The following is a 13,202-nucleotide window of genomic DNA, read 5'->3' as shown; positions in this document are numbered from 1 at the left end:
TTTTTTTTTTTTTTGTCAACTGCTACTGCTATTCAATTTATTTATATACACAATATTTTGCTCATATAAATTCTAAAATTAGTAAATATTATTCAAAAAGTGATAAATATTATCCCCTACATATTTTCAAAATTAAATTAATTTCACTATCTATTGTATTATAATAATATAACTATATTATGAGATGTAAAAATATATATATTTAAAATCATATCTTCATAAAAATAAATAATGTTACCACTCTAATAATTTTATAAAGCTCTAATGGTGAAAGAATCAAAGATCATTTGAAACTGGCTCAATATTTATTCTTTTGCTAAAAACAATAACTATATTTGCCCAAAAAAACATATGATCACCAATTAAAATGACATGGATATATACTTTTATTTGGATAACTATGTAGTTAAACATTATATATAAATATGTAGTTATAGTGTTTTTACAGAAATCTTAAAATTTAGAATATCCAGTCCAATAAAATTGAAAGCAAATAATAATATTATACCAATAGCTGGATATATAGGGATTTAATGACCAGTTGAAATTTATAAAATCCAGTGATATAATACCATAACTAAGACCAATTATATAAGGCCTTGTTTATCGGCAGGTTGTTAGTGGGGCTTGAAGGGAAAAGAGATAAAAAATAAAACAGAAAATGGAAAAAACTTGAAGAGCTCCTCTCCTCTTATATAGTAACCTCAACTTCACATAAGAGACTGTGACGTGTTGCTAAATCGTTGGCTCCCTTTAATCCACAGCAAAAAATTTGGCCGATTGTTTTTTTTTCTCCCTCTCCCTCTCTCTCTCTTTGTCGCGAATCTCTCAATCGGATGAGATGGGATCGGTTGGAATCATTGGAGATTGGAATCGGAGGAGGAGATTGAATCATCGATGTGGCTTATAGTCCGATGACTCCAGATGGATTCTTTCTCATTAGCGCAAGCAAAGGTATGATCTTTGATATGGATGATTCTAAGTCTTTGATCGATTTTTATTTATAAATCTATGATCTTCAGTTCAAAGATTCTCTATTGTCTTTTTGTTTCTGTGGTTTGGTCTTCACTAGGAACAAATTGATTCCAGGTTCCAGCCTTAAGCTTCTGTCTGTTTGTTTGATAGAGTAGCTGTTTGTGTAGGTTTGAATGATGAAGGGGAATGATGCTGCGACGTCGGTTGAGCTGTTGTATCTATCACGTAGATGGAGAATATGGTACACTTTCTCGCTGAATCGGGAATGATGCATAGGAATATGAGAAGAAAGGATTTACTTCTTTGGCTTCTCCTCCTACTCGGCGTGTCAACATCTTTCTCCCAGGCTAGTTAGGTTGGTTGATATGATTCTTCTCCGTCTAAACTATCTTCTGTTGTTCTTGATTCATCTATGAATTCTAGCTTTGTTTTTATTCGTTTGTGTGATATTAATCTAACGGGTTTGTTCTCCTTTTTTTGTTTAATAGTTTGTAACTTGCAGGTGAAGTTCACAGTTGAAGAGCAACGGAAAATTATGGATCGAAAACACAACATCCGTAACATGTCTGTCATTGCCCATGTCGATCATGGTATATATTTATATATTTTTGTTTACTGTTATTTTTCTAATCGTTTCTCTGATGATTTATGAAGCTTTTGTGTTTCTCATATTCCTATGCTTTTATTTAAAAACGTGAAGCGTTTATAGTATTGTTCTGTTTCTTATACTCTGTAATGTTTTGATGTGCTTCTTCTTCTCTTTATTCATCCTGCACTTAGTTAATATCTTGTACGAATCTGATGTTATGTGTGAATACTTGCTCTTTGTTTAGTTTTTTAGTGTTTCTGCTCCTCTATGGAATAGTGTTTCTTTTAGTTGAACTTGAGAATTGTTTGTATTGGTTTATGGTGTCCTAAAGAAGTCCATTGCAGACAAAATCACAAAGGGTAAGCTATGTTATGGTTCTACCTTGACATATCATACAAGCTGAAAAATGTTTGTACTTTGTTGCAGACTGATCTTGTTGGTGAGCCAGAACTAGCTTCATTGATGCAGCTGATAAAGGTTTGTACTTTGTTCTGCTTCTTTTGATTATTGTTTTCTCCTTGAACATCTATTTATTCTCTTTGCTCTGTGTTTAACATTTATGCTATGGTTATTGTCTCATATTGTGAGAAAGAAGGCAGCTATAGAGATCCAAGAGGAGTGGGAGATTTTACTGAGTTGCCGTTCTGATACACTGACCAAGAGTTGGGTATCAAGCACAATATTGAGACCGTTCCTCTTCTTTATCAGATTTTTGTCTATCCAACATCAAAAGATACAGTCAAGAGATATACATCAAAACAATATTTTCAAAATAAGAGACCCATAATTATATACTACTATTGGAGGATGCAATTTAAAATTAAGAGATCAAGAGTTCTTAAAATTTAGAAAAGTACACAATTAATTCATAAAAAAAATTAAACAGTGAATAAGAACCCCAAAATATGAACCTACCGATAAACTTGCTCTAAGAACCTACCGATAAACTTGCTCTAAGGGCTCTAATGACCAATTATAGTCTTCCTCCTCATGAAATAATTTTGTAATTTTCTTTCTCCATCAATTACGAACACATATATTACTTTTAAAAACTAATAATATTCAAATTAATAGAATTTTCCATAATAAAATACCTTCTGGTATCTCTTATATAAAATATTCATGCTTTATATCCTATTTTATTATTTGTCTTTCTCTTACTATATTATTTACATTAAACTGTCATTAGTATAACTAAGGAATATTTCATTCAATAATTAAAGGAAATCTATACTATTAATTGGAGAATACACTTAAGGGTTTTAAAAAACCATATCAAATATTCATGTTGTCAAACTGACCCAAATTACATATTAAGAAGAAGAAAAAATTAAACAACAGGTTTATTATATTTTAGGAATTGTTCAAATTAGTTCCATAATAATCAGGTTATGAGAATTTTGTGTGGGTATATTCATGTATGATAAAATACGGGAGGAGAATTTTGGGAACAAGAATTCAAGCAGAACATATGCGGACATACTATTTACTCATATGAATTACGAGGAACGGAGTTTTTTCGGGTCAAAAAAATTTAAACTTTACAATCAGATATATTAGACGAGTTTGATCGCTGGACAATTATATTTTTTTAAAAACTATACAAAAATAACTCCACACGTGATGCGGTCCGGTCCGAATCTAGTAAAATTGAAGGTTCACGAAAGGAATAATAAGAATACGTGGATCACATGGCTGAGAGGGAAATATGTAAATGAGGCAAGGCAGTGAAAAATGATAAAATTGAACTAATTAGAACTTCCTTAAAAAAAAAAAAACTAATTAGGACTTGGTGGACGAAAATTATGGTGCGTATCTAGTTCTACTTTTTCGGAAAATGGTTTTGTTACATGGTTTGTTTGGGCCTGGGGACTATTTTTCCTAAAACCTATGATGACAGTGGAGAATAAAACATCGAATGAGCAGAGATTTCTAATCAAATTCAATTGTCAGGATAGTCTAGTTAAGAATGTCGAGTCATATAAAATTCCAATTGATGGAAAACATACAGAGAAGTTGTGGCGAAAGAAATTTGGTTGGGTTACCTTACCAGAGAAGTTGTGATGAATGAAATTTGGTTATGCTATATTTCTTAAATTAAGATAAATCTAGAGACAATCATTATCACCATTATTCCACGTGATCGTTTATTTTGCATTATTTATGCCGTTCTCACCATTTTTGGTGCAAACCAACTCGTAAAATTTCCAGAGTTCTCAATCAAAATTTTTTTTTCTTAATCATCAACAGAAAATATGATATGGTGTTTATAGTTAAACCTAGAGAAAAAAAAAACTCTAACCGCGCAAGCACATATCCTTTTTGGACTGAAGTCCATTCTTCAACAAAAATAGTAAAATACTACTCATTTTGCCCTGTTTTGCTTTTTCGAAAAGAAAAAAAATTTGCGGTTTGTTCAAGATTTTGGTCCTGATGTTATGCAAAGATCATATGACAAAGAAAAAAAAATACATATTTTTTGGATTGAAGACCATTGTTTCAACAAAAAATAAGAATACTACTCAATTTGTCTTGTTTGTTTTCTCGAACAACAACAAAAAATTGGATTGTTCAACGTAGGAGCGGAGGCACGTTGAATGTTAGATGGGTGCAATTGACACCAATAAAATTTTAAAATTGTTCTAATTTACGAGATATGGAGAAAATAGAGAACAAACTTTGTTAATGTTAACGAACAAAACAAAGTATACATAAGAATTGTAGATCAAAACAGAATAGATCAAGGCGTTTTTTCTACCCACCTCCTAATACTTGTCCCAAATGAGTTATATCACAAATAAGAATAAATATATCCCATTAAACACCACAATGAAATTATTAGTTTAGCCAAAAATAATTTAATCAAAATTTTCCAAATTGTTGAAGAAGAATAATTGTTACTCCACATGCTCTGTAATTTCGTCACCCTTCAAGAAAAGCATTGTCTGCATATGAAATCACAAACATACAAATCAAACCCAATTTATTACTTTCCAAAAACAAATATGGTCATAAGAAGAAATATATAGACACAACCACAAATTTTTGTTAAGATACAGTATATAAAAAAAATTAACCTTGGAACAAAAGGGACAAGCTTCACTTCTCTCCATCCATTCATAGATGCATGCAAGGTGAAACATATGTCCACATTGCAAAACTATCTTGGGGTTCTCCTCAACGTACTCTGTCTCCATTTACAATAGTAATTGCATTATTAACACACACTCACTCACTCAAAACGTTTTATAAATATAAATTCCGAGTTTCACAATTCTTTGTTTACCATAGAAACATGTCGGGCAAACGTCTTCTTCTTCGTCAGCGACATAGGAGATTTCTCCTCTTTCTAGGCTTTCAAATAGTTGCTTGAACTGGATCATATACGAAAGTGTTAAGCTCTTCGTTTAGTTTTTGGGAGAAGAAGAAAAGGAATTAGGGTTTGAATATGTGGAGATACCTTGGGGGAAAAGTTATTCGTTATTGGGTTAGTGAAGCCTCTGATTCTTGGTACGTTTCGAGATTCATCAACGTGTTCCGTAATTCGAAAACAACAAAGTAGAATACCCATTGACCTGAATTAATATGTAAACTTATTAAATGGAGATCACCAATAATAAAGACACAAGATTTGAGTTAATCAAGTAGGTGATTATGGTAATTAATCAAGATTTTTCTGAAAAGACAGGACATAATAGAAGAGGGCAGATGAACATAAGAAATTTGATTAATGTTTGTTCTGTTCTCATACCTTTGGATCGATCTTACTGAAAACTCAAAGGAATAGAGAGAAAGAAAAAAAAAAGAGAGGAAAGAATAAAATTAAGCAAGAGAATAAAAAGCAACAAACTTGAACAATGAGGAAGCTTTGGTCCCGTAATCGCAGCCAAGTAAGATTCTTTGGAGAGCAACACAAGGAAACGTGGAGATTTTGTGGGATATTTCATGACGTGGCATGCCAAAAGAGTTTAAGAAGTTTGACTCTTTTTGGAATGTGGACTTATTATTTTTTCCAATTTACACTGTATCTGCTTTTATTCCTTAACTGAGTAAACCCGCGGTAAACCCATGGACTGAATTTTTTTTATGGAAATTTATAATAGTTTATTATGTTATTATGTAATTTATAATAGTTTATAATTAAAAATTTAGTTTGCTTATATAAAAAATTTTGTGTTTTAAAAATGTTCATTGAAAACTTGTCAATAAACCTATCTAGTATTTTTTTTTTTGAAAATTTAAGTATTGAATATATTTAAATCTCAACTTACTTTTATTTTTGTAAAGAACGGTGGGTAAAAAATAAATATAACTTTTTTTATATATCTATATATATATTTTTAAAAAAATTTAAAATCTAAACTGTTAAACGGAACTGGTATAACTTTTATTCGATTAGATTTTTGATAAAATTTGTAGTTCTAGATTTTATTCGATTAGAATTTTAAAATCTAAGCTGTTAAGTTTTTTATATTTTTTTTATAAGTACGAATTAGATTTGATTCAATTATATGTTATTTGATTAGATGATTTTATTTTAGATCTGCCAACGATTTTTAATTTTTAACTAGTTATCTTTATTAAATTAATTAATTAATTTTAATTAAGTATTTGTAATGGTATTTGAATGTAATTTTTACACTTTTTAAGGTTAGTTTCATATTTGTACTTCCCAATTAATATAGTAGGATGCAAGAAAAAAAATTGTAGAGTTGAAAATTTTATTTATAAATCTTCTTAAAGTTTAAAATTTTTAATTATAAATTTGTAACAAATGTAAAATATGTGCTTCTTAGCACAAGAAAGGAAAGATAGTAATTGGTTTAAAAAGAAAAAGGGAAAGATAATTATGGTGATTACACTTAACTTGATATTATGCCGAATCGCTACTTTAATCACAAAACCAAGTTGGAGATTTAGGTTTTTTAAGAAAAAACAAACAAACCCACTTTTTATTGGTTGATTATATATATATGTGCTGTATATGCAACTAACACACACCGAACAAGACATTTCTATGATAAGCATTACGAACTTTTTAATTGGCTAATTAAAGATCAGTTATGACAATTCTACTACTTTTAAGAGATTATAATTATGTTACATATCACATATGGTTTGTAACAATTACGGTTGGCAGGAATTAGTGTTGGGACCTACGGCTTGATGATGATGAACATGATGAAGAAGAAGGGCCAACGACCCAACACTCGATGTCTAATAATAATAACACAAAAGAGTTGAGACATCATTATTCATACTCAAAGGCACAATACAAAAGTATCAAAGTAACTAAGAGAATTAAAGTTTGGATACAAAAAGTATATAAGTAAATAGCCATCATTATTCACCTACAATGGGTTTTGATAACTAGAGACCGGAGAAACATGATTACAAAGGAACTCACCAAAATGATTAATCTATGTGCTTAGAATTCGATAAACATGGAATGAAAGAAAGAAAGAAAAAAAATGGTTGGTGCACATGATTAGTGATTGCAAATTTCACAACAATTCTATATCCCATGAGATTTGTCCATCATTATTCATTCACCCACAATATATGGGTTTTGATAACTAGACTCGGAGAAACATAATTACAAAATAACTCACGTAAATGATTAATCTTCGGGTTTAAAATTCGATAAACATGGAACGAAGTAAGAACAAAAACATATAGTATTTATTAATTATGCTTTGGTGCACAAGTCATTGCAAAGGTCACAACGATTCTATAGGCCATGAGATTGTAAATGTGGATGTCGGTGCTATACACAAAATGTACACAATTAGCAAGTTTAAGTGCAACGCGTCTAAATTGGGGAGCTACTACCAAAAGCAAGGACATTAAGTTACTCATTAAATAACATTGTGGCTACTACTAAACTTGGGGAGAAACTGAGGATTACGTATATAAAAAGTGTGGGGGAGCTACCAAAAGCAAGATCATAATTACTCATTGTTATATCGCTCTTGATCTCATTTACTTTATCCACCATCTTATAACATTTTCTTGTCCAATTCTATTGAGAAAGATAGATAGAGAGAGAGAAAGAATGGGAAAGAAAGGAGACGGGTTCTTTCTAAGCAGGATCAGGGCTAATGTAAGAGTCCAAGCACCGACAACTACGAGCCAGCATGGCTGCAGCCACGAGCCACCAAGTTCCTCCACAGAGATAAAAGGAAGAAGAATCATGGTCGTGGTTGATTCTTGCTCTGAGGCTAAGAACGCTCTTCTTTGGACTCTCTCGCACTGTGCACAGCCTCAAGATTACATTCTTCTTCTTTACTTTCTTAAAGCTAAACCCTCTCAATCAGGTCAATTGTCTTGATTCGTATTTTATTTTTACCACATAAATGATTCTTATTGCTTTAATGCTTTTACATAATATGTTTTGATCTCTAGGTGGTGCTCTAGCTACCAAAGAAGAAGAAGAAGAAGAAGACGAAGAAGAATCTTGTGACAAAACCACAACGTCAAGAGCTAATAAAAAAGTTTTAGCCTTGAAAAACATCTGTGAGCTTAAAAGACCCGAGGTTAGTAATACGTTTCAGTTTCTTTACCATACCTTTTTTTTTCTACAAAACATTTATAATGATTTATTTATTTTTCGAACAATTCATCATTTACATATATTCTCGGAAATAACAATATGGTTAAATTGTATAAATGAAGAAAATCTATATCGCACATTCTTCTTCACAATCTTTACTTTTCTTTAAAGTGAATTGCTCATTCCATTTTGCACAACACAGATCGTTATATGTTCATACAATATTGATGAACACTTCATTGTAATATCCCTTTCACCATATATTTATTCAAAATATTACTTTTTATATTTAGAAAGAAATCAAAACAATAATTTGTTGAATTAGGTAAAGACAGAAGTGGTGGTTGTAAAAGGTGACGAGAAGGGTCCGACCATAGTAAAAGAAGCAAAAGAAAGAGAGGCTTCCTTGCTGGTTCTAGGCCAGAAGAAACAGCACGCTACGTGGCGGTTACTAATGGTATGGGCATCGCAGGCCCGACCCGTGACGTCCAAACACGATTTTGTGGAGTATTGCATCAACAACTCTCCTTGTATGGCCATTGCGGTTCGAAAGAGAGGCAAGAAGCTTGGTGGATACACTCTTACAACTAAGCGCCACAAAGATTTCTGGCTTTTGGCATGATTTACACCTAGTATTTACTTTTCACATCTAAATTAATATATAACCTTTTTTTTTAACATTAAATCATGGTTGTGGTTTTATAAAGCTGTTGACAAAGAAAAAAAAATCATGGTTGTTGTGTTGTGGATTTGTGGGTGCAATTATTATATGAGTTTACTTCTTCCAAAATGTATTTTTGTTTTCAAATGTAAAAAAATTTAGTCGAGGGTTGAGATTTTTTACTGTCATTGTAGTTAAAGCAAGGTAAATCTTATGTTATTGTAAAACATGGGCTTTGGGCCTTTTAATTAAATTAGGCTTATGGATCATACTTTACTCGACCCGTCCGCCCACCCGCCCGTTTCCTCTTCTTCTTCTACTTGTAGTCTGAGCTATTCGTGTTAGGTTAAAAACAAAATCTCCCAAAACCCTGTTCGTTCACTAATAAAACCCTAGCCACCACCACCGTCGTCATCGGCGCCGCCTGAGAAAAAAAAAAAAAATCATGGGGAAAGATAACAAAACGAAGAAGAAGCCAAACAAAAAAGGCGAAAGAAGAACGGGACCAGATGCAGTCGCCATGAAAGCGAAGCCGAAAAAAGTGGTAAACCCATTTGAATCAATTACGTCTCGCCAGAAGTTCGAAATCCTCGGGAAGAAGCGTAAAGGTGAAGAACGACGCATCAGTGTCTCTCGAACTCTCGCTGTTGATAAGAGGAAGAACACATTGGAGAAAGAGTATGAGCGGAGTTTGAAAGCTTCGGTTTTTTTGGATAAGCGTATTGGAGAACAGAACGATGAGCTTGGAGAGTTTGATAAGGGTATAATTCGATCGCAGAGAGAGCGTCAGGTTTGTTTATTTTGATATGAAAGTAAATTAAAAATTAGGGGATCAAAAACTGATCTTTTTTGTGTATGGTGTTTGTAGTTGAAATTAGCGAAGAAGAGTATGTATAATTTGTCTGATGGGGAAGAAGATATTTATGAAGATGGTGCTCTTGGTGGTTCTTCTGTTAGGGATGATTTTGATTCTGGACTTTTGTCAGATGAAGATCTTGAAGATGATGATCTGGAAGCTTCTGAATCCAAGAGTATGTTTTGCTTGCTAACACTTTTTTGCTTTTTCAACTTTTATTGTGTCTGTAAACCTTGAGAAAGCTAATATTGTCTTTCTCTGTCACAGGGATGAAGCATCTGAACAGAAACAAACAGGTTGACGCATCTGGAGAGGAAGTGGTAAGAACAACAGGTCTTTTAGAATGTCTGGGTGTAATTTACCTTGAGGTTGACTACTGATATTCTTGGATTCTCTCTACAGAGGCATAAGAGCAAGAAGGAAGTCATGGAAGAGATCATTATGAAGAGCAAACTTGGCAGGGTGATTATTCCTCTGTTTTTTCTTTTTGCATGGTGGGTTTATTTGCAGTTGATGATTTGTTTAATTTTTGTGGTTTTTAGATGGAGAAAGCTAAGCAAAAAGAGGAAAAAGAAAAGCTAATGGATGAGCTGGATAAAAACTTCGAGTCCTTGGTTAATTCTCAGGCGATGGAGAGTTTAACTAAGCCTTTTGATGTCGAAGAGGTGAAAATATGATCACAGTTTATAGTTGTTTAAATACTGAGCATATGTATCTATTATATGAGTCTTATCAGGCTTCTTTGTTCATGATTTTTCTTTTGCGTGATGTAATCCTTTTGTCTGCAGGAAAAAGGCAATCCTTATGTAAACATTCTGAATGTTATGGCAATGGAGATTCGTGCTCGTCCTTCTGAGAGGACAAAGACACCTGAAGAAATAGCTCAGAAAGAGCGAGAAAAATTAGAGGCTCTTGAGGTATGTCTCTGTCGAAAGCCATTGCAGTTTTACATTCTGACTGTTAAACTATAAAGAGAAGGGTTTATCTTATTGTGAAGTCAAGGTCTTATGGTTGACATCGTTTAATACTGATACAATTTTTCAAAACTCCTAGGAAGAGCGTAAGAAAAGGATGCAGGAAACTGATGACTTGAGCGATGAGGACGAGGAAACTGGCGGTGAGGAATTAACAAAGAGGCCAATGGCCATTTCTGGCGACGATCTTGGTGATTCCTTCTCAGTGGAAGAAGAGAAGCCGAAAAGGGGGGGATGGATTGATGATGTTCTTGAAAGAGAGGACGATGTTGATAATTCTGAAAGTGATGAGAATGATGGATCGTCTGAGGATTCAGAAAGTGAAGAAGAAGATGATAATGATGATTGTGAGTTAGATGGGGGTGATGAGAAGCAAAGAAAAGTTCATCATTTAAAAGACTGGGAACAAAGTGATGATGAGCTAGGGGATGAACTGGAAGATGAAGATGAAGATGATGATGAAGAAGAAGTGGAGCCAACAGTACATAAAAAGCTGAAGAATGACGATGCTGCTCCGTATAAAGGAGAAGGGTTGTCTGGAACTGTGAAACAAAAAACTAATATGATGAAATTGAGTTCCACGCAGCGTGATATTCCTTTCATGATTGATCTTCCACAGAATTTTGAGGAATTGCTTGCTCTTGTGGAAGATTGTTCAAATGAAGATGTTATTTTAATTGTCAACCGAATCCGGATAGCACACTCCATTAAGATTAAAGCTGAAAACCGAAAAAAGATGCAGGTAAGATTTAATATAGCTTTCAAAGATCTACCTGCTTGCAGTTTTTTTGTATAAGTTTTCAGGCCCCTGAACTGGTTCATGCCTCAATTGCTTTTTGACTGTTTGTTATTGTCTGCCACCCAGGTCTTTTACGGTATTCTGTTGCAGTATTTTGCCGTTCTTACAAGCAAGAAGCCCTTGAACTATGAGTTACTAAACATGCTTGTCAAACCTTTAATTGAGATGAGCATGGAGATCCCCTACTTTGCTGCAATATGTGCTCGCCAGCGGCTTTTAAAGACCCGTGCACAGTTTTGCGAGGCTATCAAGAATCCTGGTTTGTGATGCTTCCATAACCTTTTGTAGTGTCCTTTGAGAAACATGCCTATTCCATCTTTTTACCCTAACCAGTTCAGAAACATTCTTTCAGAGGATGGATGCTGGCCTTCCTTGAAAACATTGTTTCTCTTGCGGCTCTGGTCCATGATTTTTCCGTGCTCTGACTTTCGCCATGCTGTGATGACCCCATCGATATTGTTGATGTGTGAATATCTTATGCGTTGTCCCATCTCCTCTGGTCGTGATATTGCCATAGGTTCCTTTTTATGCTCCATTGTTCTGTTGGTAAGGAGAAGTTGATCCCGACGTTTTTTCCTTGGCAGTTTCCATTTTCATTTTCTCATGCAAACGAAAATGTACTGTAGGTTGCTAAACAATCTAAAAAGTTCTGTCCTGAAGCCATATTATTTATCCGAACTCTCCTGATGGCCGCTTCAGACAAAAAGTCACCATCATCTGAAGAATCTGAGGTACATTATTTAATAAGGCCTAGCTTTGTATTGTGCTTACGATTTAAAGTGATAGATGTTCAATACTGTACCTAAGAATTGAAGACATGCATAGGCAGCTGTTTTATCATTACACCTGTTGTATATCTTGAACTTCTATCAATTACTGGGCTAATAAGCTCTCGTATATCTTGTTACAGTTTTATCATTTCATGGAATTAAAATCACTGACTCCATTGCTGTGCATACAAGACGACGTGAAGGAGGTCATGCCTCTTAACTTCCTAAAGATAATGGATGAGCCAGCAGACTCTCCATATTTCAGCTCTGATGATTTCAGGTATGTTCTCACTTCTGAACTCTATTTTCTTTGTTTGACACCAATCCAGCAAAAAGTGTGTATTGTAATAATGTTGGCTTTGGTTCAACAGAGCAAGCATCCTTTCAAGTGTAGGTGAGACTCTTAGAGGGTTTGTGGAGATAAACGAAGAATTGAGTTCCTTTCCAGAGATATTCATGCCCATCTCAACTTTATTACACCAAATTGGGAACCAAGAAAAGATCCCACAAACTCTCAAGGAGAAATTAGTGGATGTCGCAAAGCTCATTGAAACGAAAACCAAAGAGCATCACAAGGAACGCAAACCACTCTCTATGCGTAAGCATAAGCCAGTACCCATCAGAATGGTCAATCCCAAATTTGAAGAGAAGTAAGTCCCTCTTGCATTCACTCTCATTCAGTTTATTCTTACAGAGGCCACATAGGATGATCCCTGTAACGGTTTGTATACAATTGTTGTGCAGCTTTGTTAATGGCAGGGATTACGATCCAGACAAGTACCGTTCTGACCTCAAAAAGTTGAAGAAAAAGTTGAAACAGGAAGCCAAAGGAGCACAGCGTGAGCTTCGCAAAGACAACGAGTTCATGAGCACTGTTAAAGCAAAAGAGAAGGCTGTGCATGAACAAGAGAGAGCAGAGAAACATGGCAAAAATTGGGCTTTTCTTCAGGAACAAGAACATGCTTTCAAATCTGGACAACTTGGTAAAGGCAAAGGCAAGAAGAGAAGACGTTGATACCAGTGCC

General features: G+C 34.0%; 3 protein-coding genes and 1 long non-coding RNA gene across 5 annotated transcripts in view; 3 read left to right on the top strand and 1 right to left on the bottom strand.

Moving 5' to 3' along the window:
• LOC104787965 lies at window positions 622-2,390 on the top strand. Of its 2 annotated transcripts, none has more exons than XR_768060.2 (5): window positions 622-954; window positions 1,143-1,330; window positions 1,464-1,565; window positions 1,991-2,041; window positions 2,160-2,390. It is a non-coding gene; the product is annotated as an uncharacterized LOC104787965 (long non-coding RNA). The 2 variants fall into 2 exon arrangements; XR_768059.2 differs by having other exon boundaries at window positions 2,157-2,390.
• Window positions 4,233-5,407, bottom strand: LOC104787964 (E3 ubiquitin-protein ligase At3g02290-like). Its single transcript, XM_010513632.1, has 5 exons — window positions 5,316-5,407; window positions 5,025-5,139; window positions 4,851-4,938; window positions 4,642-4,751; window positions 4,233-4,509 (listed from the first exon to the last, which is right to left on the bottom strand). Exons 2-5 carry the CDS (start codon window positions 5,133-5,135, stop codon window positions 4,462-4,464), a joined length of 357 nt encoding a protein of 118 aa, XP_010511934.1. The 5' UTR covers window positions 5,136-5,139; window positions 5,316-5,407; the 3' UTR covers window positions 4,233-4,461.
• On the top strand, window positions 7,422-8,955 carry LOC104787963. The gene is made up of 3 exons (XM_010513631.1): window positions 7,422-7,881; window positions 7,970-8,100; window positions 8,443-8,955. The coding sequence occupies exons 1-3, from the start codon at window positions 7,620-7,622 to the stop codon at window positions 8,737-8,739; spliced, it is 690 nt and encodes a 229-aa protein (XP_010511933.1). The 5' UTR covers window positions 7,422-7,619; the 3' UTR covers window positions 8,740-8,955.
• The window catches only part of LOC104787962 (nucleolar protein 14), a 7,102-nt gene continuing 3,123 nt past the window's right edge, over window positions 9,224-13,202 (top strand). The window contains exons 1-13 of the mRNA XM_010513630.2: window positions 9,224-9,568; window positions 9,647-9,809; window positions 9,902-9,954; window positions 10,037-10,096; window positions 10,177-10,299; window positions 10,423-10,551; window positions 10,688-11,350; window positions 11,474-11,666; window positions 11,760-11,953; window positions 12,034-12,138; window positions 12,318-12,457; window positions 12,549-12,827; window positions 12,922-13,202. Of these exons, the coding sequence (XP_010511932.1) occupies window positions 9,224-9,568; window positions 9,647-9,809; window positions 9,902-9,954; window positions 10,037-10,096; window positions 10,177-10,299; window positions 10,423-10,551; window positions 10,688-11,350; window positions 11,474-11,666; window positions 11,760-11,953; window positions 12,034-12,138; window positions 12,318-12,457; window positions 12,549-12,827; window positions 12,922-13,192 (2,718 nt within the window). The 3' untranslated portion in view covers window positions 13,193-13,202. The remainder of the gene's footprint in view (window positions 9,569-9,646; window positions 9,810-9,901; window positions 9,955-10,036; window positions 10,097-10,176; window positions 10,300-10,422; window positions 10,552-10,687; window positions 11,351-11,473; window positions 11,667-11,759; window positions 11,954-12,033; window positions 12,139-12,317; window positions 12,458-12,548; window positions 12,828-12,921) is intronic.

Source organism: Camelina sativa, chromosome 5, assembly GCF_000633955.1.
Source record: "Camelina sativa cultivar DH55 chromosome 5, Cs, whole genome shotgun sequence".
Classification (NCBI taxonomy): domain Eukaryota; kingdom Viridiplantae; phylum Streptophyta; class Magnoliopsida; order Brassicales; family Brassicaceae; genus Camelina; species Camelina sativa.
This window is presented reverse-complemented; position numbering and strand designations above follow the sequence as displayed.